Genomic DNA, 22,115 nt, shown 5'->3' on the forward strand with positions numbered 1-22,115 from the left:
AAATGAAGAAGACCAATGAATTAGTACTTATGTGAATTCTTAGTTGTGTGTGCACCACTTTGTATGATCATTCTTGTGCTTGTATTCATGAAGATTCACGAGAAAGCTTTCCAAGTGTTGAGGAGTATCTATATTGATAAACCAACAATGGAAGATGGAGTGCGGACTCGATTGTGCTAGCATGATCTCTCACTTGGAATAATTACGGTCGGCAAACTAGGGAATTTTGGCTAAGGTTTCTCGCTTTTCTATGAGGGACAAATCTTAACTGTGAGGGACATATATGTGATTTTCCGTCTTGAAATTTATTCTTATATAGTTTACAATTCTGAGAAAAGTGATTTAAAGGGCACTTTGATCATTTTAAATTTTACTATGATGTTTCGAGATTGGTTTATAATAGATGAATAGAAATAGATCCAACGAGCGTGTTGGAGCAAACGAAGCCCAATTCCAAGTTAAAACGAATAACTTAGAAGTGGTTTAAATTGGAGGGAATTTTGATTTTTTGCCAGATACTACAGATAGAAAGTTGAACCTCATAATCAGAAAAACCTTGACTTTTTGAAAACATCAAGTTTGCCTAGCCCATATGCGTTTTCAGGCGGCGGGGTCAACCACACTTGTTTGTGACGCAACTTTTGACTCAATTGTATCTCTTGATTCCGACCACTGTTTTGGGTGATATTGTTTTGACAGAAAGTTCTCAATGAGATTGACTTCTTTGTGGTGTCCTTGGATCCATTGTATTTTTTGAAGTTATCCCAAGAAGCTCGCATGTCAAAGCGTTGGATGATTAGGTAACGAGGTGAAATCATTCAATAGTTAGAAACAAAAAGTCACAATTTAACAGCCATTTTAGCTTCGATTTTGATGATTTTTAATAAATACAATCCTCAACCTTAGAAGAAAATGATGAACAAACTCGATCATCAATTTAAAATATCTACACTAGTGGCTACAACAAAAGCTTACGTTCTACTTAATGAAAATATAGAATAAACTCTAAGGGGCATTTGTTTGCCCTCTCTAACACTCACTGGACTGGACTAAACTAAGGGTTAGTCTAGTCCCATGTTTGTTACTTGCAGAGATTGGGTTTAACAACACAAAATTTCACTCACCTCAACTAACCATAGGGCTAGCAATTCTTAGCGACACCCCCCAAAAATCATAGGACTAGCTAAGATCGACCAATTTTCAAATCTGTTTCACAACCAGTTTTCACATAAATACCAAATTGGAGCTGGGAGTTAGGGGATTCTACTTGAATTGGGACCAAAACGGAGGTCGAAGGTGGCCGAAAAATGGCCTGGAAGTCTCAGCTAGTTTGGGTTTCTTTGAATCTGTGATAGATTCGAGAGTGCAAAGCTTGACTCTGGGTCCAGAGATGGTGAGGAGTTTGTTGGTGGATCTAACTTCATCCAATACAACAAGGTTTGACCGAGGAAAACACATCGCGAAAAGAGGTTTGGCAATGAGGGTTATGTTCAAATAGCATGCAGCTAGGAGAAAGGGAGGAAGGATAGAGAGATATAGAGATAGAGAGTGGAATCGATAGGGAGTTGACATGAAAATTTCCTAGAGTCCAGTTCGGCGAGGTTTGATCTGGGGAGGAAAAGGAAGAGAGTAAGACGAAGAAGGAAGAAAAAGAGGGACAAAGTGGAGAGAGATTTTTCAGTGTGACCATCACAGGAGGTGGTACACCATGTGTCCCTATATAAATGGTGGGTTATGTGTTTTAAAAAGGTTAGTAACTTAAAAATTAAAATTTTCCACCACTTACATAAAAACATGTGGTGTACCATCCGTGTTCCTGTCACAACTAAAAATTTCTCCAAAGTGGGACAGGGAAGGGAGAAAAAGAGGGAGAAAAAAGGGGATTAATAATAAAATATTAATAATTGTGAATTAAATAATGCAATATTAGAGTTTGTAAATTACACTACCTCTTAGTCCAACACTATACTAAACACTTCTAGTTTAGTTTATTCTAAGTCAAACCAGCTTAGTTCCTGAAGTTAATTCAGTCCAAGATAGTCTGGTGCAACAAACATACCATAAGTGTTTTGGGATCCAATTTTGTACTCGTTTTCTGTACTTTTCTTTTCCTACAAGTAATATGGTTGTTTCAACATTTTACAACTTGCTATGAAGCTAAGGTTTTACAAATGATTTGAGTTTTAAATTTTAATGCCGGTGAAGTAACTTCGTGTTAGGATGCCATATAGCATCATCTTGTGGTGACAGTGATACAACCCCACACTCTGCTTCTGCTCAATGTATATAGAAATGTATGTTTCTTATTACGATATCAACAATTACAACAACCACCTCCTTACAATATTTCCTTTCTTAGAGTGACTAGGTAGCTTCCTTCCTAAGTCGCTCACTAACCACCTTAACAGCAACAATTCCTAACTAATTCCTGTTTGTCTTAGTCAGCAATTGCCAACTCATCTCTACATTCCTGCCCAATTGTCACAATACATAGCAACCTGCCGGACAGTTAGAGTTGGGTATTAGCATAAATACTAGGTTGTTCTGTTATCCTTCTCCGTTGTATAACGCGGCAAACGTCGCGCAAGACCATGGAATCGAGAGTTTCCAATCTAGAAACCAAGTTCGATGAATTCAAGACTTCTCAGGCCAAATTTCAGAACGAATTCAAAGCATGCCAAGCTGTGATCTTACTGCGAAATATGGTGGTGAATCTTCTGCAGCTACACCGGTGCATCAGCCGTTCATTAAAATGACATCTCCTATCTCCTGTGAAATCGAATCAAGTCGTTCTCAAGCTTGAATCCTTCCACGAGGGAAAGATTCGGGCCTAAGAGAAAGCAGACGAGTTTTTCTCTCAGTTTCGTCAGAGATACAAGCCTAAGAGTCGTCCTTGTTTGCGACCAACACCGCAACGACAAGAAAGCGAAGCCTCTGTACCAATTCTTGGCTTCCAATCATTGCTACCAGCAACAAGGCTACTTCTTGATTCTACTTGCATTCTGGGTTCTGCATTCCTTGTATCTAATGTGCAAAAGTCGAATTTCACAGATCATGGATACGAAAGGGTTGGTTTTGTCAAAGAAAGATTCAAGTCTCCTGATTTTTCTATACCTGATTTTTCTATATCTGATGGCGTTCACTTGGGCCACAACATGTTCGACGAATTGCCGCACTCAACAAATAATTGGATTCTTCGATTAGGCTATCATATGCCGATTTCTGACTCTGGAGGTACACTTATTACTGGGCATTTTACTTCCAAATTTCAGGTTAAAGATGCTTACGATTCTAAATTTCTTGTTTGTAATGGTGAATTCTTGCAAAATGGTACTACGGATCTTCGAGATGAAATTGAACTGGTTGTTTCAAATTATTGTGATAAGAAAAGTGACGAATCCAAGATAACGGCAGTGGGTTTTGTGGGTTTCTATCAGTTTATGAAAGCACAGCCATCAATTCTTGAGAATGAATGCCAAAAAGAATTGGTTGGAATGTATGCCCACCATGTGTTTGTTGGAATGCAGCAAAGAGTCAAAATTGTTTCTTTGAAGCTTGGCTTCCATGTGTCCATTCATGACAAAGGCGGAACAACTATTCAAGGGCTCTTCAATTTGAAATCTTCAAGGGAAGTTGAAACCACTTTGGTGCAAACAAATGCTGCTGCTCAACTGGTTGATGCACTACAATTTTTAGGTGGTTTTTACAACGATGCAATTGTTGTTGTTGGTTTTGAATTCTACTACCTTATGGGAATTCTAGACAAGGGTGGAGGGTACTTAATCATATCTGTGTATAAGATGGTACTAAGGTTTGTTAGGACAAAAGTGGCAAATGATTTAATCATACGAGTTGGAAACTGCAACTTTTACTTGTACAAGCTTCCGATGGTCATGAGAAGTGGTTACTTGAATTGACTAGTATTCCAGAGAATTAGTGTAGGAAGAGATGCCAGCCCTAGAATCCAGCTAGACAATCTTCCAGGCGGAGCAAAAGTTTCCGAATCTGTAGTCAAGTTCTGCTATGGTTGGACAGTTGATCTAACCGCTGCCAACATAGCTCTGCTACATTGCGCTGCACATTTCTTGGAAACGAGTGATGATTTCGAACAAGGAAATCTGATTTCCAAAACCGAGACCTTTGTGAGCTTTTTGATATTTTCTTCTTGGAAGGACACCTTCCGGATTTTGAGAGGCTGTGAATCGATCTCTTTGTGCGCTAAAGAGTTGAAAATCTCCAAACAGAGCGCGGAAACCATTGCTTGGAAGGCTTGTACAAACCTTAATGCATTTAGTTTTGAAACTGATGAAATACAGTGCTTCAATGTTCTGCCAAACAATGCAGAGAACTCGAGGTTTCAAGATGCAGCTGAGATTTGGTGGTTTGAAGATGTCTCGTTCCTTCAAATAAATCATTTCGTCGAAGTGATCCAAGCCTTAAATTGTAAAGGGATGATAGCAGACCTGATAGGATCATGTATAGCCCATTGGACTGCAAAATGGCTCTCGCGAGTCACCTCAGGCCTTGAAAGAATGTCCCCGAAGCATATGACACATGAGTTCCTAAGAGTTACAATCGAGTGCTTGGTTAAGGATGTAGTAGATGAGGCTATTTGTTTGATACTGCTCTCCATATGTGAAAATTGGATTATGGGAAATAAGGGTCGCATTAATGATTGTAAGGAAACAGGCTATTTGAAAATTCATGGGGATAAGGTGGGGAAGTTGACTCAACATGTGGGGAAGCAAAACAATAGAGATTTCTCTATGGTCAATACCATAGAGAAGCAAAGCAATTAGTGAAATGTTGATTGTTTGTATTGTTCTGTTATTCCATCCCTGTGCAATTGTGGAAGACGTAGAGTAGGGTTCTAACACTTTGCTGTGTCTGCATAGATAAATTATCGCTCTTGGATTCGATGAAAAAATCATCCGGACGTGGGAATATTGTTTTGATTATTGCGCGGCCGGTTTTAAGACGTATACTCTTGGAAATTACAAGGTCCATTTCTACACTCCCAAACGAATTTGAGATATTTGAAGCTGCATATTTACATTGATGGATATAAATTATTTGTAGGTACAAGTAAAGCGTAAAGAGTTGCATAATATGTCTCTGATGATGCAGATCGTCTTTTAGCGCCAGGCAATGTTCCGTACAAAGGTTTCCATTCTGCATATTGATTTTCTATCATGCACAAGCTTCACATTCGTCAGGAGAACCAGGGGCAAAGTGTTGCTGATTTTCATTTTCTTTACGTATTCCTTCGTTTTCTTTACTTATTCCTTCATCAGGAGAATTATGGAAACTGCTGTGTTAACACATTTTCTGTAGTTTGGATTGGGTTTCTTTTTCCTTATTAAAACGCTTTGGCATAAATACATCGTTGTGCTAAAAAGGCCAACTAACACTATGTTTGGATACGGAAAATAAACATGAAATTTTAATAAAAGTTAGAATTTATAAATTGACAGGCACCAATTCTCTTGTTTGGATTCTTAAACATAGAAATTTAGAATTTCAATGTGGAAAAAAACTTGGAATTTACAATTTAGTACCTCCAAATCCCAAGTTCATATTCCATGTAAATATGTGTTATTTCTCAATTTCTATGATTGAGAGTTTAAAAATAACAAATTCCGCATTCAATTGCATTGTTATTTTAAGTTAACCCAACAAGAAAATTTACAAATTCTAGAAAGTAAAATCTCGTCATTTCAATTTCCGTCATTTTTAAATTCCTTAGTAATCTTAAATTTCTTCACCTAAACATAGTGTAATGGTTGACTGATTGATAAATACAACCACGCATTCACGCCCAAAGTGTTTTGGTTGGTTTCCTGAAGAGCTATCAGAACTAATCAATCTACGTAAAACAAGCCATATATATATATATATATATATATACCTCTCCGGTGGACGGAGAAAACTTTTGTTAACATCAAGAGATTCAACTTTTAGGTGAACAGGGGGTCAGATTGACTCGTTTAAATCCAAATCGATCATGTTCCATGCGTACCCTGTCAACACAACCTGGGCATGTATTGGTTTTTCCTTTGACGAATATGCATGCTTAAGCTGCTATGGAAGAAGATAAACATGGGAAGATAAGTTCGATGTAGAAAGAAGCTCAGTGTCTTCGAACCTTCTATTTGTGTTTCATGCACTTCAGTCCAAACAACAAAACACTCCCAACACAAAAATAAGACAAGCTCAGAACACATGGAAGAAGGCACGAAACAGGAAACAGGGTACTCTAAAACAGGGTAGGAGAAAAACAAAACAGTCTGTACCGTTACAATAGTCATAACTCTTAATGAAAAAAATGTATAATAAAATCTTACCCTACGTTCTCAGGCTGGAACAATAAATGAATGAAAATGCAATGGGTTTTCTACTTCCTTCTAAAGTTCTATATAACTAATTTTAACAGAAACACCACCTTTCTGCTTCTCTAATTTATCCTACGATCAAAACACAGCGGTCCACAATCAAATTTTAAAGTGATACTGGGAAAGCTGCTCAAGTCAACATACCGTCGGCTGTTCACCTCACAATCTGTCATGCAACCACAAACCCGGGTGTGAAGTTCACGATAGCAATGAAGTGAGCTCGAGGACTCTGCAGAGTTTGACAGTGTTGGCATGGCCTGACTGGAGAATGACCTGATTAATTTCAAGAGAACAAACTTCCCAAAGTTTCATTCCATGTTGAACATACCCCCAATGAACATGCCCCACCATGAAGCTCATGTTCAGCCATGATGGACACTTCACTTTACAACTCGTGCACCTCCTCCTGTACAACACAAGGCCAAATACAGGGGGAAAATGATTATGCCATCGTCAAAGTGTCAACTACCACTACGATTATCGCTACCCATTACCGAAGTGACCAGCCCATGGCTCCATTGCTATCAGAGAACTACCCGCACTACATCTTTGTAACTCCTACTTGTCATATCAAATTCAAGCATAGCACCTAGTGGCTAAACTTACTAAAGCATCTAACCTTCATCAAAAAATAAACAGAAAATAAAGCAATGATAAGATGTCAAACAACAGAATACTCAAATGCAATAAAACCAACATAGATAAGGTTATATAGCTACTTTAGCTTTGACACTACGACCAAAATGGTAAATGCAATTCGCAGCAAGTAGACAATTATAAGCACGCCAATTTAACACCACTCAGAAGCAAAACTTAAATAGAAGCATCTAGTGCGCACTAAAATACTACTTATTATAGGCTACCAAAATAGAAACTGCAAACTACTAGAATTTAAGCAATCCAACCAGTCCCAAAGCATTGTCATCCAACTTGAGCTGTTCCTGCTACTGCCGCTGGTCATGAGAAACCATTACTACCTCATGCATAAAGAGATACAGATCCATAAAACAGGATGCAATTTCAATTGAGACAGTCGACCATCAAAATTACTGCTGCTGGGATTGCCGTGCCTGAGCACTGCCATATCCACCACCATAACCAACTTGTCCACCATTTGCCGGAGCACCATAATTTCCAGAAGCTTGTGATGGATCAGATCTCCAACCAGTATTTCCATAACCTGCATTTCCATTTGAATCGCCATAGCCACTTCCACCATAGCCACCAGCACTACCTTGCTCCCCACCTGGAGCACCAACATTGTTATTTGGGACACTCCCCGAACGTCCTCCAACAGCACCATATCCAGATGGATTTGCATAGGATGCATCTGTTGCACTGTACCCACCATAACCATACCCTTGAGTTCCATACCCAGCCGCTGCACTAGGTGATTGACCAGCAGGTGCAGAACCAGGGCCACCACTTCCTGTACCTGCACTGCCACTTGAAACACCCCAAGGAGCAGTATTCCCATAACCCATAGCACCATATCCAGAGGGACCTTGAGAGCTCCATGCACTTCTAGGAGCACCTGGAGGACCACCAGCATAAGCAGCATTTGCAGCATTAGGGTTTCCGTATGCAGCAGCTGCTGGACCTCCATAACCAGTATTAGCACCTCCATAACTTCCATAACTGCCATAGCCAATTCCATTACTGGTAGGACCATACCCGTAACCAGGTGTGCTATACCCAGAAGAACCATAAGGTGGAAACCCACCTCCAGTACTCTGCGATTGCATGTACCTGTTGGAGTCCATTCGACCATCATATGAATTTGGGTTACCAGCAGATGCCCCATAGCCTTGATAACCACCTCCAGCAGCACCTCCGCCACCTTGACCACCACCCATGCTACGGCTACCCCCACCAGGGTTGGCATCTTTAGGAAGAGCCCGCTTAACTTCCACTTGCTTCCCATTTAAATCATGAAATGTCTTGTGCAAAACCCTATCAACAGCTTCTTCAGTGTCAAATGAAATGAACCCAAACCCACGAGGACGTCCAGTACTTTGGTCATACATTACTACTACATCAGTTACATGGCCATAAGCTTCAAAATATTCACGGAATCCTTCCTCACTAAGAGTGGGGGGCAACCCTCCAACAAATATCTTCTTGGTCCTAACATTTCCCCCACTTCCAGCACTTCTAGTAGGATAAGCATTTCCAACTCTCCCAGTGGTTTGCTGCTCCTCTCTTGATAGGGCTCTCTTAGCCTCAACCTGAAAATTAAAACCGTTAAGCAGCAGAAGCAAAAATACCTTGGTGTCAAGTGTGTGGATCTAACATCACAAGAAAGAGCCAAAGAAACTGTTTACAAATAATCATCAAAGCTTCAATGGTGTCCATATATCACACTGACAAGAAAAGAATACGTCCCTAAGGACCATTCTTTAAATTAGTTACCGACCAGACCATGTGCAGCCAGTACATAATGGTTAAAAGGTGACTAATAGTGGCATGCCTCATACAAGAACCACTATTTTTACATATAACTTACCAATACTGCAGTTGAACAACTAGGTTAGCATTTCCTCTTTTGAGGCGAGAAAGAAATATCATCTTTGGAAGCCTAACACATTGAAGTATGAAACAATTTCTATTTCTACGCAATTTTCTTTATATGATTGATATGTTATGTCCATACTAAAAACCTTATGAGTCCAGAATGATCTAGGAGTTGGTCTACAATATATAATCTGAGTCAATTATATAAGTCATTAACAGTCATTAAAATTATGTTGTTGATAGGCATGGCAAGTCGCCAACTAAATCTTTCCATCCATATTTTCATATCTCTTCTCATTCTTTTTCCATCTATATTGTCCTCTTTTCTCCTCATTTTTCTTTTACAACTTTCAATTTCTATGGAATCACAGCAACCCAAAACCATCTTCTTTACTCTATAGTTCTTCTGATTACTTAAAATCCTACCATCTACAACCAACTATAACCATAGAAAGCACCCACCAGTTATACATGAATGCTATCTCAGGGATTCACCCTCAGCAACTGAAAAGTGGTACAAGAAGACCATACAATCTATAAAAAGTTTCCAATAGTACTAGCAAGCTAAAATGTTAGCAACATTATCATTGTGGTTGTAAAACACTCGACATGTAAACGAGTCATAAATCCTAAACCCTAAAGCAATTCACATACATAACAAAGAATGATTTCATAGCATGAAAATAAATACACATCCAGACATTCGTTCACAAGAACAACTCTATTACTCACTACTGCAAACCAATAAAGGTACAATGGAACAACCTCTACACCATCAGCTTAGAAAATTACATTAGCAAGCTTCATTACAATCAGACTCTTGCTCCTTGGTATAAATACAGCGAACACAAATTAATCAAAGACGTCGAATTTTTAAAGTTCCAAACATACTAGCAACCAGCAAACCAGAAACACTGCAAAATGTCTAACAAGATAAAGCTCAACACAAGAACTCCACGGATACGTACACTACAATACTAGCAGAATTATAAAGCCTAGAAAATAAATCTCAAAAAATAAAATAAAATAAACAATGACCAGCTTAAGCACACACACAGACACAGATGCCCAATTAGTTCAACACCAAATTAAACAAAAACCCACTAAAAAAAGGAAAAATGTTGGGAATCTGAATCTCACCGTTCTACCATCGATGGTGTGCTGATCCTGAAGAACCCTATCGAGAACAGCAGGATCTACAAAAACCACAAACCCAAAACCCCTGGGGCGGCCGGAGGTCTTATCCCTCATGACCACCGTCTGCAAAACATCGCCGTAGTTGCTGAAGTACTCTTTAAGCTTATCCTCGGAGGTCTCCCATGAAATCCCACCAATAAAAAGCTTCCCCTGATCGGAATCCATGTGGGTTTTCACTGCCTCTCCTTCTCACTGCGTGTGAGAGTGAAAGCCTCGATCTTTATTAAATTTTGGAAGTGGGTTTTTGGATTTTGGGGGTTTGGGATTTGGGAGAAGAAGGAAGGAAGGGTTTGTGGCCGACTAGAGATAAAAGAGCGATAGATTGGGGAGGGGCGAGCGTGTATGTATGCTTCGCGATTGGGAGCAAGTTTGGGACTTGGGGAATGGAAGGAAGCGTTTGGACGGATGAGATTTGCTGGATTGGTTGGTCGGGAATCATTTTGATGTTTTGTACGGCTTGGATTTGATGTAAGTAGAAATCCGCCAGAGGGTTGGTTCTCTGTCAGGTGAGGTGCACAGAGATGACATATGGTCCCTTCTTTACTTTGTTGGAGCTAAAAATGTCCCCAAAAGACAATACTTACTCCCTCATTCCTAGAAAAGTGGTAAAAGCAGGAAAGTCAGTCATACAATGTGAGTGTGGCATCATTTCAATGTAAAAACGTTATAATCATTTGACTTTGAAGATGGACCAATTTTATATGAATAAAGAATTTGTGTTTCATTATGAAGATATTACTTGTTATTATAACGTTGATTTGTTCAACATAAATGAATGACTAAGTGGTCTCTAAATCGAGTGATTTTTCTAAAGATAGTCTTTAAGTGATGATAAAGCGACTTAAACAATTTTAGTTGTCGCTTTTATACCTATAAAATGATGTTTTGTTAGAGAAGAAGTATCCTCCTCAAAATATAGTTTATGCACCAAAATTAGTTTAGTCTTTTCCTATTTTGAGCTATGACATGACTAATAAATTAAAATGAATTTTATGTTTTGTTTTGTGAACTTGTAAAGTTAAACAAGGAGACGATGGTCGTCAATTTGTGATCGATTGGTCAATTCAGGCAAAGATTTAGTTTTCAAGAGGTGTGAAGGGCACGGCAACAAGTCGGTTCTGGCATAAAATCTAGAAAAGGCTCATAAATGATGTTATACAATGAATTTAATTCCTTAATTTTTCAAGACTCTGATTTTGCCCATGTGAAAAAAAATTAAAAAATCATATTCATGGTTACATACATCCTTTAGTAGGCATATCATAGCAACGGTACCCCGTTTGATCAAGAACATATTCTATAAATACAAACTTCGCGGCACAAAGGTCTAATTTAGGGTTGGTTTGGTATTGTTGTGCTTTGAAAAAAGTTGCTTCTGCTGTGATGTGAGAATAAGCAGCTATGAAATAAAGCAGCAGAGTGTTTGGTAAACTTTTTTGTAAAAGTGCTTTTGGAAAAAAATGCAGGATGATAGTGTTTGATAAACTTTAATGTAAAATAGCTGTGACTGTATGAAATGACCAAAAAAGGTATAATACTATATTATTATTATGATATTTTATTTAATATTATTATTTTATGTGAGGATTTTGTGTGACCGTGGGGCCCACACCCCATTTCCCTTATCCCTGTGTCTTCTTTTCCCTCTACACTCTCGAACTCTCTCAAAAACTCTCAGCTCTATCTCTCTCTGCACTCTCAGCTCTATCTCTCTCTGCACTCTCTCCTCCACTGAGACAACCCCACACACAAACCTTTGATCTCAGACCATCTCACCTCAACTCTCTCTCTCTCTCTGCACTTTCTCTTCCTCCTGAAATCCTCATAATCAACCGCCTGAGCTTGAGTTGAGTGAATGTATCGGTGAAATGGAGAAATGGGTTTTGGGAAATTAGGGTTCTTGATGGGTTTTGAAACAACCGGTCTTGGGTTTTATGGAAGTAAAAGGGTATTTTTGTTTTTTCACTAAGTTAAGGGGATATTTTCCTTTGTTTTTTGGGTCTTAATAGGTGTGCATGGAGGGCCCACATTGCTTTTGTGTCCCCGGTCTCTCTCCTCTCGGTTCTCCCCCGAGTCAACCTCTTCTTTTTCTCTCATTCTTTTTCTTCTCTCCCTTATCTTTCTCTCGGCTTTCTCTGCAACTCTCTTTTTCTCCTTGAGGACCAACCCACACACACCCGTGCCCACACCTCATCAACGACAATAGTATCACCATCATCACCGCATTAGCTCTCTCTCTCTTCGTCTCTGTGAAGCACAGACAAACTCCGATGAGTTCCTCGTCCTTTCGTTTTGGGTAAGCCTCAAAACACTCCAAATGCTTCTCTTTTCATCCATGTAGTTCTATTTTGACCTCGTGGTTGTGTTTTGGACGTCAAAGCATGAAGAAACACGTCGGGGAGACTTCCTCGAATTTCCAGCAAGAAACCGACGGTTTCCAAGCTAATTTTCGGCCAAACCACATCGAGTTGGCTGGCGTGCTAGGTATCAATCTCTTTGTCTCACTAAGCACTACAACTTACCTTTTTGTTTCACCTAAATTCGTTGAGTATTGAATAAGTTATATCCATTTGAATCTTACCCAGAGTATTGAATAAGTTATATCCATTTGAATCTTACCCAGTTTCCAGCGACTTCTGAGGCATTTTCTGGCCAAATCACGGCAAGTTCGACGTCATGTGAGGTTCCATTCTCTTCGTCTCTTCGAGAGCTACGATTTTTATTTTTGAATCACTTGATTTTTTTTGGTATTGACAAAGTTATGGACGTTCAAAGTTTGTCTAAATTTTGGCCGAATTCCGGCCTTCTTCTTCCTTGGGTCTGACGACCCATCAAACATAGGCCTTTTGGGCCTTTCCTGCCGAGCCCAACCCAAACCTATGTCTCCCTTTTTGTTTTGTTTTAATTTTAATTGTTTTGGATTAAAGGCCTTTGGGCCGTGTCTAAGACTCGGGCTTAGGCCTGTCATCTTTTTCAAACTAAGCCTTTAAAGGCTTAAGGCCCTCGAGGCATGTCATTTTACCTTAGGCCTTTGGCCTTTGAGGCCGGACCCTAAAACCAAATCCTTTAAGCCCATTTCCTTAAAACCCTAAACCCTTTGTGACCCAAGCCCAATCCCTTTTAAAACCCAAACCCAAGTCTAAACCTTTTAACCCAATCCGGATCCAAGCCCAGACCCGTTTGACCAGTTGACCCAAACCCGGTCTGACCGTTGACCCAGTTAACGGTCAACGTTGACCTTGACTTTGAGCGGTCAACGTTCAACGTTGACTTTGATCGTTGACTTTTTGGGGGTTTTTGTTCGAGACCTCTCCTAGGCTAATTTCGACGTCCTGAACCTCTTTTTGAAGTCCCTTTTCCCACATTCAATCATTTGAGTACAGTTTGACTAAATGTACCCTTTATGTGCTTAGGGGCAATTAATTGTGGTGTTTCTGCCTTCGCTAGTTGCGTGGCTCTTCGGCAGCTAAGTACTATGAGTGGACCCCTTCTAAAAATGCATGTTTTGATAATAGAAATGCATACATGAAAAGCATGATTTGATGACTATGTTTTATGAAATATTTTATGCGATAACAGGCTTACTGAGGCTAGTTTGAATTATTACTATTTTTCCTATAACCCGTGTTCTTATAGAATATCTAACGGATGACGATATGATATTTAGAACATGTTTAGAACACCTCTTTTATAGTATAGATGATGGATGACTTTATACTATGAAGTTGCGTTTCAATATATGTATGTCCACTGGTTTTGTACTTACCTAGTGGTCCTTTCCGCTACGGGACGTAGGGATAGATCCGGTCCATCTCGGGCGATGGTTTGGTGTTGGCATAGGTCCTAAAGTGTGTTCCTCTGGCTATTTAGCACAGGAACGGGGAGCCGGCATGGGGCCTGAAGTGTATTTTCCTCTGACTATCTGCTCAGAGATGGGGAGCCGGGATAAGGCATCGGACATTCACTAGTGATTATTATATATACAAGTTATGATTTGAGACATTGCACAGCATGCTAGGTTTCGAAAAACCTATGTTTATCATGATATATAAGTGTTTTCATAAAACCTGGGGGTTAATACATTGATAACTATTTTATTATATATATATATATCAACTTGGTCCACTCATGTTTGTTTTGCGCCCCTTTCAGGACTTAGAATCGAGGCATACAATCCCGACGTCAAGGCACTTCCGCATTGGCATCTTCGAGTCCTCTCGGCGTATGACCCATTCTTTTATTCATTCAATTTTATATTATTTCCTTTAGTGTTTTAGGATTAGTTGTATGTTCTGAACACGTTCCTTAAATGCATATTCATTATTCTCTTATATTTATAAGTCTTATCTATCCCTTGTTTTCAGCATTTGTACTCAATAAATGGCTTTCATCACCCTCGGGTGTCGGCCAGCATATGTCTATCCTGGTATTCGGGAAATATCAAGATTGAGGCGTGTCAGGTTTGGAGCCATCATAGCTCGGTGGACGAAACGACGTCAGAGACTAGGTCTATTTTCCTCTGATTTCCGTTCAGGACGTTCTCTGTCAGCTCCCACTCGATCTGGTCCCGGTAAACGGCATCGTCAAAGACCTGGTCGGCATGCTTCGCCTAGTCCTCGAAGTCGCGAGCGCAGAGATTTTTGGAGACCCACTTGAGGTAGGCTGAAGGAAGGGTGCCCAGCATCTTGCCCTTGTATTTTCCAAAGTCGATGACCCTGTCTCTGGCAATCGATGGTGTTGAGGTGGATAGAGAAGGTGGTTTGGGGGGTTTTGTGGGTTTGAAGGAGCAAGAGAGGCGGAGGGGGTGCAGAGAGGTGTGGGAGAGTGGTGGGTTTGATGGAGGAGTGTGGAGGCAGAAGAGAGAGCTCAGGGTAGGATTGCCAAAAACTTTCATTAAAGAGTCATTGTTCACCCATGTTTTAGAGGTTTGCGTAGAAGCTAAAAAGCCAGCTTTTCAAAGCTGCATTTTGCTGCTTCTGTTTTTTGGCTTTTTTTCACCCAAAACTGTGAAAAAAAGCTGAAGCTGGAAGTTTACCAAACTCAAAAATGACCACCAGCTATTTTTGATACCAGTTTTTTTTTTAAATCACCTCAACCCCAAACCATACCTTACTCCGTTGGTGCTTGTAAACGTGTGCCAAGTAACACCCTCAAACACTCGAGGTTGAAAATTAAGATGTGGTGCAACTTTTAAGTGCTGATGGAGAGTCTAATAGGAGCTAAGTGCAAAAGACACGGCTTAGTCCAACAACATCGATATCACACTTTTTAAAAATAAAAAATAAAAAATTTATTATTAAAGGGAGGGGACAAGATTCGAAACTATTACAATAATTTAAAAGAAATAAATGTTCAATCTAGGACACATCCATTAGAATATTGGACCACATATAAAACCATCATCGATGCCACACTTAAATCGGCTTAATTTAAGATATCTACATGATGTCAGTATCTTGTGACATAATTAAATTTCACATTTTTGCTTTTCTAGTTTGTCTCCACCAGCCTTGAAAGCTTGAACGATTGGTTTGTCACTATTCACACCACCCACTATAGCGGTGAAGGAATAATTTTCATGGGTCACATGATTTCGTTGATAAAAATCAATAGTCTCAATACTAGTATGTAGTGGTATAGACGAGCAACCTGAGGAGAGAAAAAAACATTTTCAAATGTCAAGTAGATTTACATCTTTCGATTGTGTCGAGCAAAGCGCAAAAAGCCAACGAATAACTTGTCCAAACTACCAAAGAAACGTGACTCCTTCCATAAACTCCCATGAAACAAAAAGGCACACAATTAAATAAGGTTTGTGTTGTTGTCTCTGCTTCCTTCCCTTATTAAACTCGTGCACCCACCACATCCCTTTTCATCATAATTCCACTCCCTTCCAACGTTACCATTTTCAAAAACCCTTTGGAGCCAAACGGATTTAAAAACTTCCTGTTCACCGTCACCTCCTAACCCCCTTTTCCTTCTATCTGTCTGCCTATATCAAACTTCATTCCTCCTGCTGCTACCTAGGGACTTCTAATGGGGTGTTTTCTTGCCTGTTTCTGTTTTTCTAAGAAGAGAAAGCGGCAATACCCCGCTACTAAAGCCGCCTCCAGTGACCATGTACATTTCTTTATCTTCAGGCTCAAACCATGCTTTCAAGTTTCAGTATTTTGTTTTTGTGTGTGTTTGTATTGGTGTCACAATATTTAACCCAAATTCAGGATGTTTGATTTTTGGTTTTATGATGATGCTGTAGAGAAGTGTGAGTTATGTACCATTGGACTCATCTGTGAGAATTATTGGTGTTGATGGTGGAAGAGAGAGTCTCATATCTGAACTATACAGGTCAGTTCTTGCTTTTAGTCTCCTACTTTGTACTGAGATTTGATCTGTGGAATGGTTATTTACCGGCATTTGCTTTCATTGAATATTTGTTGTTTTAGAGATAAGGCCAAGGAGCAGAAGAGGTTGAAAACCCGGAAGAAAGTTAGCTTCAATCTGAATGTCCAGACGTATGAGCCTATTTCAACCGCTTACCATTTCTTGGACAGTTGTGAGGAGGAAGAAATCGGAGAAAAGAATGTCGAAGAAACGTCAAAGGGAAGACTTTCCACTTCAGCGTCTGAAGGGAATTCAACAACACTGAGAGTAGGACTATTTCCTTCAAACTACAGGTACCAAAATGTTTGGGACAGCTATGGAGAAGAGGAAAGTGAGTTGCATGACAATGATATCGACGTTGATGATGAGGATGAGTACTATGATGACGATGAAGACAGTGAGATTGATGAACAACAAATAAGCCGAGAAGGGTTTTCGGAGGAACTATGCTCCGCATCGCGAAATGGAGAATCGGAATATCCAGATGCTAGAGATAATATCCGGTATGTAAATTCTGTACTGAGTCCAGTAGAGAATCTCACACAGTGGAAAGCAGCCAAAGCAAAAGCAGCAGCAGCACCAAAGCACCAAAAGGAGAATACTGCATTATTTCAACAACCCCGGATGCCTTACAGCACCAGATCAAATTTTAACCAGTCCACCAAACCGCTCCTGCAAGAAATCCCAGTTCATGCCAGTCTTTCGAGTTGGTTAAATTCGCGAAGTACTAATTAGTCCGTGGAGACCGAATGGAATCTAGATCATCAAACAGTTGCTACAACTGGGACCATCTCATCCAGCAAATTAGTACACTGGACAGATTACATTTCAGTCATGGCCAAAAAGATAATTTTGATACAAAAGGTGTGAATTTTTGGGGGATTTGTTGGATATGTGTGTGTATTTATTTCTGAGTGTCTTGACTCTGGTAAAAGAGGATGTCTGATAGATTGTGCTTGTATTGGGGGGCCTTGGTTGTTTGTGTAAGAAATTTACTGTAATTCTGGTATAAAAATTGATATCATTCCATATTAAATAACAACGGCTTTGCCTCAAAAGATCCGTTGGCCATTTTGGTCTTGGATGTCTTTGATTCAAGGGCAGAGCAACGAATTTTCAAACCTAATAATTAACTTCTACTCGGAGTATCTTAGTAAAGTATGTGCGAGTTCAATGCTACAATACTAAACAAAACATAAAATAAGCAAAAAATTCACTCTGCCCCCGATCTCGGAGGCTTCTCTTACATTTTTCTTGTTTATGTCAGAAGCTGAGTGGGCCAAGTTGGTGGGATGAGTTTTAAAATTCACTCTGCCAGTCTGCCTAATAATGCAAAGGCATAGCATAAGATATGCCCAAATAATGGGGCATATGGAGGTATAGAATCCGAATAAAGATTTGATGCCACAGCAGAATCGACTCTTGAAAGAACAAGAATAATGTCCGACTACATATACAAGGGCAGTTGAAATTAAATTCCACCACCGCAGCTGTTTTCACCATTTTATCGGGGTTTCCGGGAACGAATGCAGACAATCAAACAGGAAGACTGATATATTTACACGCTAGGATGGATGATATCTTTTCTCCCTTCTGTCAAGTGCTGAAGGAATAGAGAAGAAAAGGAATAAGCAGAATTGAAGCGCGTTTATTGAACAGGATATGGTTATCAAAGTATGCTGTAATTCTAATTACATACAAAGTACAACTTATGCATATGTGTTTGATATATTACATAATGTGGAAGCCAAATTGCCGTTATCTGTATCTGCTTTCATCCCTGGAAGATGGTCCACTAAGTTTGCATCTGGTTATAACGGCAATCACAGAAACTTAACCCAAAAAATGGTACTATACAGTCTATACTTAGATGCAAGACATGGGAGACTGACAGTCTTGCCTTGGTCTCAGGACCTTGGGTCCATCCTTGACACTGTTGAGTTATAACGGAGCCAGTAAAAATCATAAAAATCAGCTCGGAGAAATTTCATACTTGATTTACCCAGCAATCGTATCCAGGTAAATGGTGTACTGAACAATATCTACATAATAATACATATGCAAGAATCTGCATCTTCATCAGAATCGCTAACATCGCTGCAGATGAACATTGAGACAGGGTTAGAGACTAGCAAATCAGCAATAAATATAACAGTGACATAATACTGGTGAAATTAACATCGCAAAAAGTTACTCTATTTGTAATTTTGTTTTCCAATTTTAACAGGATTACAGGCAGATAAGTACGTGATGGGAGACTACTTCAATCTATGGAAATGCAACAAAGTAGATTGAATATCTTGAAACTGTTATGGAATTTAATAAAAGAAGTGCTAAACCAACAATTCTTCGTCCTGAATTGCTTTTCCAATTCCTTGCGTGTGTGCGTGTATGTGTGCGCGCGTGCACACACCGACAAGCATAGACACACTAACATATGACACACATGAGAAGTTACTTCCTGTATACAGTAAACCGCAGAGTGCATTTATGTTTAAGCAGACAATTGTGTGCTCGATTGAGGGATATTTCAGTATAAGGCTTGACTAGCATATGGCAGACATGAAGGACCCCATGTCCATAACAGACCGACATGAAGGTGACCATTCTCTCTGCATTTTCATAAAAAGCAAAAAGTTTACCAGGTAACAATAATCAATTTTATGATCAACTAAGGTCAGAAAAATTAAATCACAACGAAATCAAAATATCTTGGCGCCAATAGTAGGTTAGGCTGTTTAGTAAACACACAAATTCCCTAGGGTACATTCAGTACTAGTCAATCCAACACGTAAGAAAGAGCATTAAATGCCTCCAATATAGTAAATCTAACTTAACAAACCAAGAAACCAAAATGCCACCGATTAACTTTCCTGTTATTACAGACACAAAACTTTGCTCTAGAATCATGGGCCACAAAACGTTGTGTTGTTAAAGTTGACCCATAGCATCAGGATACAGCCCATGCAAACTTGGCATAGGCATCCTATGTTTGGCCCATTCAACTTCTTCTCCAAAGTAATTGCACACACACACACACACACACACACACAAAGGAAAACAATTCATCAAATTCCTTTACTTGTTCTACATTAACTTACGTTCCCACAAGAACAAACAAAGAAATACAATTCACCAAATTCCTTTACTTGTTTTATATTAACTTACATTCCCACAATGACTTGTATATAGCAGAGAGAACATCACAGCAGGTGCCTTACATTCCTAAGGTAAAATTTTCAATGAGATGAAAAGGAGGTCTACTTACCTAAAAAAGAGGTGATTAAATGAATTGACCTAAGGGTGAGCAATAGAGAAAGACAGGCCAAAAGAAAGAGACAGATAGAGGACAAGGCAAAACTTGAAACCAGTTGGCTTAGGTAGAAAAGGAAAAGGCATGATGCGTCCACGAGAAGTCTGATGGGGAGAACTTCGGCACTGAAAGCTATTTTTTACGCCAACATAGTAATCCTGCACTCTTTACTCTTTGTTTTTTTCCCAATTATGGAGGAGTGCAAGATAACTATTGTAGAGTGCCAAATACAGCTCTCCTCCCGGCAGAAAAGGAGACTATCAGAAATTATGACTTGAGTTGACCCAGATGCATATCACCCCACATGATGGAGACCTTCTCAAAACTTACAGACTGAAAGGAAAACACCTCAATATTCAACTAACCAAACCTAAATGAAACATATGATAAAATAAACTCGTCGACCATAATAAAATGGAACCTGAAGCTATCAACTCTTATAGACTTATTAACAATCCACTGCCTCAAAATCAAATAGGTTTCCAAGAGTATGAACTGTAGATCATAACTGCAACAACAATTTGTGACCAATAATCAATCAAGTAATTAGCTAAACTCCAATGGGATTAAGGTCTCCCATTAGAAGCTAAAGTAAGTTGACCCCTGTAATTAGATATGTTGGACAGAGCAGGAAAGTGGACATTTAACTAAAAGATGGATGGAGGTGGTGAATTATAGAGTTAACTGCGGCCGAAATAACACCCTAAATCAAAGTCAATACAAAGAGCATAACAGCACCAAGAAATTAAAAGACAAAGATATTGGCCAACAGTTGATAAAAATTCGAACAGCCACATCACAATAGGAACAGCAACAACGAAAATAACAACGAAAACTAAACAAAGCAATAAAAAAATCTCACACTTTGATCAAAACAATGCACATGTAAAGAGATAGAATTCAGCAAATGCATTACCTCGGTTCGAATTCCAGGACCTCGACAAGGTTATTCCCATTCCTATCATTCCACTGCACTTTTCGCCGAGTTTTATTCGATTTCCTCGACATACCCCCTCTCCGAGGAGGCAACAAAGAATTAGACTCACTATCTTCATCTCCATTAACATTTTCCTCAACTTTCTGAGAGTCTCCGGTATCCAACGTCGCCTCAGTTTTACACCCATTAGTAGTACAAGCATCCTTAGCATCCGTATCCATCAACAAATTCACAGCCCGACCCAACAAAATGGCACCTCCAAACAATCCAAATTCAACAAGAAACCTTCCAATCTCTGAAATTTATTAAAAACCCAATTGACCCAAATCCCTGATTTGGACAAATTCGCAAACCCTAACCCTTGAAGTTCAAATCTTGCGGGTCGTGGCGGATGTGAATCGCCATTTCCGCGGAAAGTCAACGCCCATCCTCGACGCAGGGCTTCGAACAGAAATGGGATGAAATGGAAAAAACGACGAAACCGAAAGAGAGTAAAAAGGATAACCTGACAATTATTAATCTGGGAAAATACAATCACTGGGAAAATCTTGACATTTCCCGAGGAACTGACGGAAAACGTACAGTTTCTTTTTCTTATTAGATCCTATTGCAGGAGGATAAGTATTGTCTGCCCTTCCATTTCCGGTGTCCTACTGTGCATTCCTGTTTGTATGGTAATGGTTAAACCACATCAATATTTTATATTACTATTCATTTTTATCTTAAGGGTGTGCTATTCACACACCTCTTTTTACTTCTCACACACTCTTTGTTAATTTATATCTGTTGATTTTCTTCAATTCATCTGATTTGACGGTTGAAAACTAAAAAGATGTGGGAGAAGCAAAAAATGATGTATAGATATCACACCCCTTGTCTTATTATCTCTATAAAAAAATATATATAAAATGCTGACGTGACTTAACCATGATCACACAAAACATGAGGGCACAAGAGGGTACTGGAAGTGGGAGGGCAGACAGTACTTGTCCATTGCATAATGGGAAAACGTGATCCAATATTCTGAACCGATTTGGGTGCGAATACGTAAGAATAATTAGGGGTGGGCATTTGGTTTGGTTTTGCGGTTTTGAAACGGTTTTGGTTTTAAAACCGAACCGTAACGTAGGATACGGTTTGATTTCGGTTTTGGCCTTTGAAAACCGCATCGAAACCCAAAATGCATAACTTTAATAAATGTTAAATTCTAATTGGTTATTTAATTTTATTTTTTTTTCTTCTGATAATTGGTTATTTCATTGAGTCTATACATTTAGTGTGGACACAACCTCATCATAATATTTCCACATAATCTCTATCTTTTCTTTCTTCTAGTATGTACTGCTCAACTTTATTCATCTATGCTTCTAACTCTCTCTCT

General features: G+C 39.3%; 3 protein-coding genes and 1 pseudogene across 5 annotated transcripts; 2 read left to right on the forward strand and 2 right to left on the reverse strand.

The window, feature by feature from the left end:
* The first annotated feature begins 2,330 nt into the window (after window positions 1-2,330).
* Window positions 2,331-5,336, forward strand: LOC103927062 (annotated as a pseudogene).
* A 901-nt stretch (window positions 5,337-6,237) lies between these two features.
* LOC103927038 (heterogeneous nuclear ribonucleoprotein 1-like) lies at window positions 6,238-10,427 on the reverse strand. Of its 2 annotated transcripts, XR_007254672.1 has the most exons (3): window positions 10,047-10,427; window positions 7,298-8,620; window positions 6,238-6,798 (listed from the first exon to the last, which is right to left on the reverse strand). XR_007254672.1 is itself a non-coding variant. In XM_009335937.3 (2 exons), the coding sequence occupies exons 1-2, from the start codon at window positions 10,266-10,268 to the stop codon at window positions 7,439-7,441; spliced, it is 1,404 nt and encodes a 467-aa protein (XP_009334212.2). In that variant the 5' UTR covers window positions 10,269-10,427; the 3' UTR covers window positions 7,052-7,438. The 2 variants fall into 2 exon arrangements, 1 of the variants encoding a protein (XP_009334212.2); XM_009335937.3 differs by lacking the exon at window positions 6,238-6,798 and having other exon boundaries at window positions 7,052-8,620.
* Window positions 10,428-15,988: 5,561 nt separating this feature from the next.
* LOC103927037 lies at window positions 15,989-17,537 on the forward strand. The gene is made up of 3 exons (XM_048574636.1): window positions 15,989-16,223; window positions 16,360-16,448; window positions 16,547-17,537. The coding sequence occupies exons 1-3, from the start codon at window positions 16,140-16,142 to the stop codon at window positions 17,217-17,219; spliced, it is 846 nt and encodes a 281-aa protein (XP_048430593.1). The 5' UTR covers window positions 15,989-16,139; the 3' UTR covers window positions 17,220-17,537.
* A 575-nt stretch (window positions 17,538-18,112) lies between these two features.
* On the reverse strand, window positions 18,113-21,353 carry LOC125472747. 2 transcript variants are annotated; one of them, XM_048574530.1, is made up of 2 exons: window positions 20,714-21,353; window positions 18,113-18,581 (listed from the first exon to the last, which is right to left on the reverse strand). In XM_048574530.1, the coding sequence occupies exons 1-2, from the start codon at window positions 20,953-20,955 to the stop codon at window positions 18,527-18,529; spliced, it is 297 nt and encodes a 98-aa protein (XP_048430487.1). In that variant the 5' UTR covers window positions 20,956-21,353; the 3' UTR covers window positions 18,113-18,526. The 2 variants fall into 2 exon arrangements, with proteins under 2 accessions (XP_048430487.1, XP_048430486.1); XM_048574529.1 differs by lacking the exon at window positions 18,113-18,581 and adding an exon at window positions 18,588-19,096.
* Between the last annotated feature and the right edge of the window lie 762 nt (window positions 21,354-22,115).

Source organism: the organism of the source record quoted next, unplaced genomic scaffold (genome assembly GCF_019419815.1).
Source record: "Pyrus x bretschneideri cultivar Hongxiangsu unplaced genomic scaffold, Pyrus_bretschneideri_v1 Contig73, whole genome shotgun sequence".
NCBI classification, from domain to species: Eukaryota; Viridiplantae; Streptophyta; class Magnoliopsida; order Rosales; family Rosaceae; genus Pyrus; species Pyrus x bretschneideri.

Excerpts from the sequence above, each read along its gene's own strand:
- LOC103927037 (XM_048574636.1), top strand. The coding sequence starts at position 16,140 with ATGGGGTGTTTTCTTGCCTGTTTCTGTTTTTCTAAGAAGAGAAAGCGG. Across the intron at positions 16,224-16,359 it reads AAGCCGCCTCCAGTGACCAT|AGAAGTGTGAGTTATGTACC; the intron begins GTACATTTCTTT and ends ATGATGCTGTAG. Across the intron at positions 16,449-16,546 it reads CTCATATCTGAACTATACAG|AGATAAGGCCAAGGAGCAGA; the intron begins GTCAGTTCTTGC and ends TTGTTGTTTTAG.
- LOC125472747 (XM_048574529.1), bottom strand. The coding sequence starts at position 20,955 with ATGGATACGGATGCTAAGGATGCTTGTACTACTAATGGGTGTAAAACT. Across the intron at positions 19,097-20,713 it reads GTCCTGGAATTCGAACCGAG|AGAGAATGGTCACCTTCATG; the intron begins GTAATGCATTTG and ends ATGAAAATGCAG.
- LOC103927038 (XM_009335937.3), bottom strand. The coding sequence starts at position 10,268 with ATGGATTCCGATCAGGGGAAGCTTTTTATTGGTGGGATTTCATGGGAG. Across the intron at positions 8,621-10,046 it reads ACACCATCGATGGTAGAACG|GTTGAGGCTAAGAGAGCCCT; the intron begins GTGAGATTCAGA and ends TTTAATTTTCAG.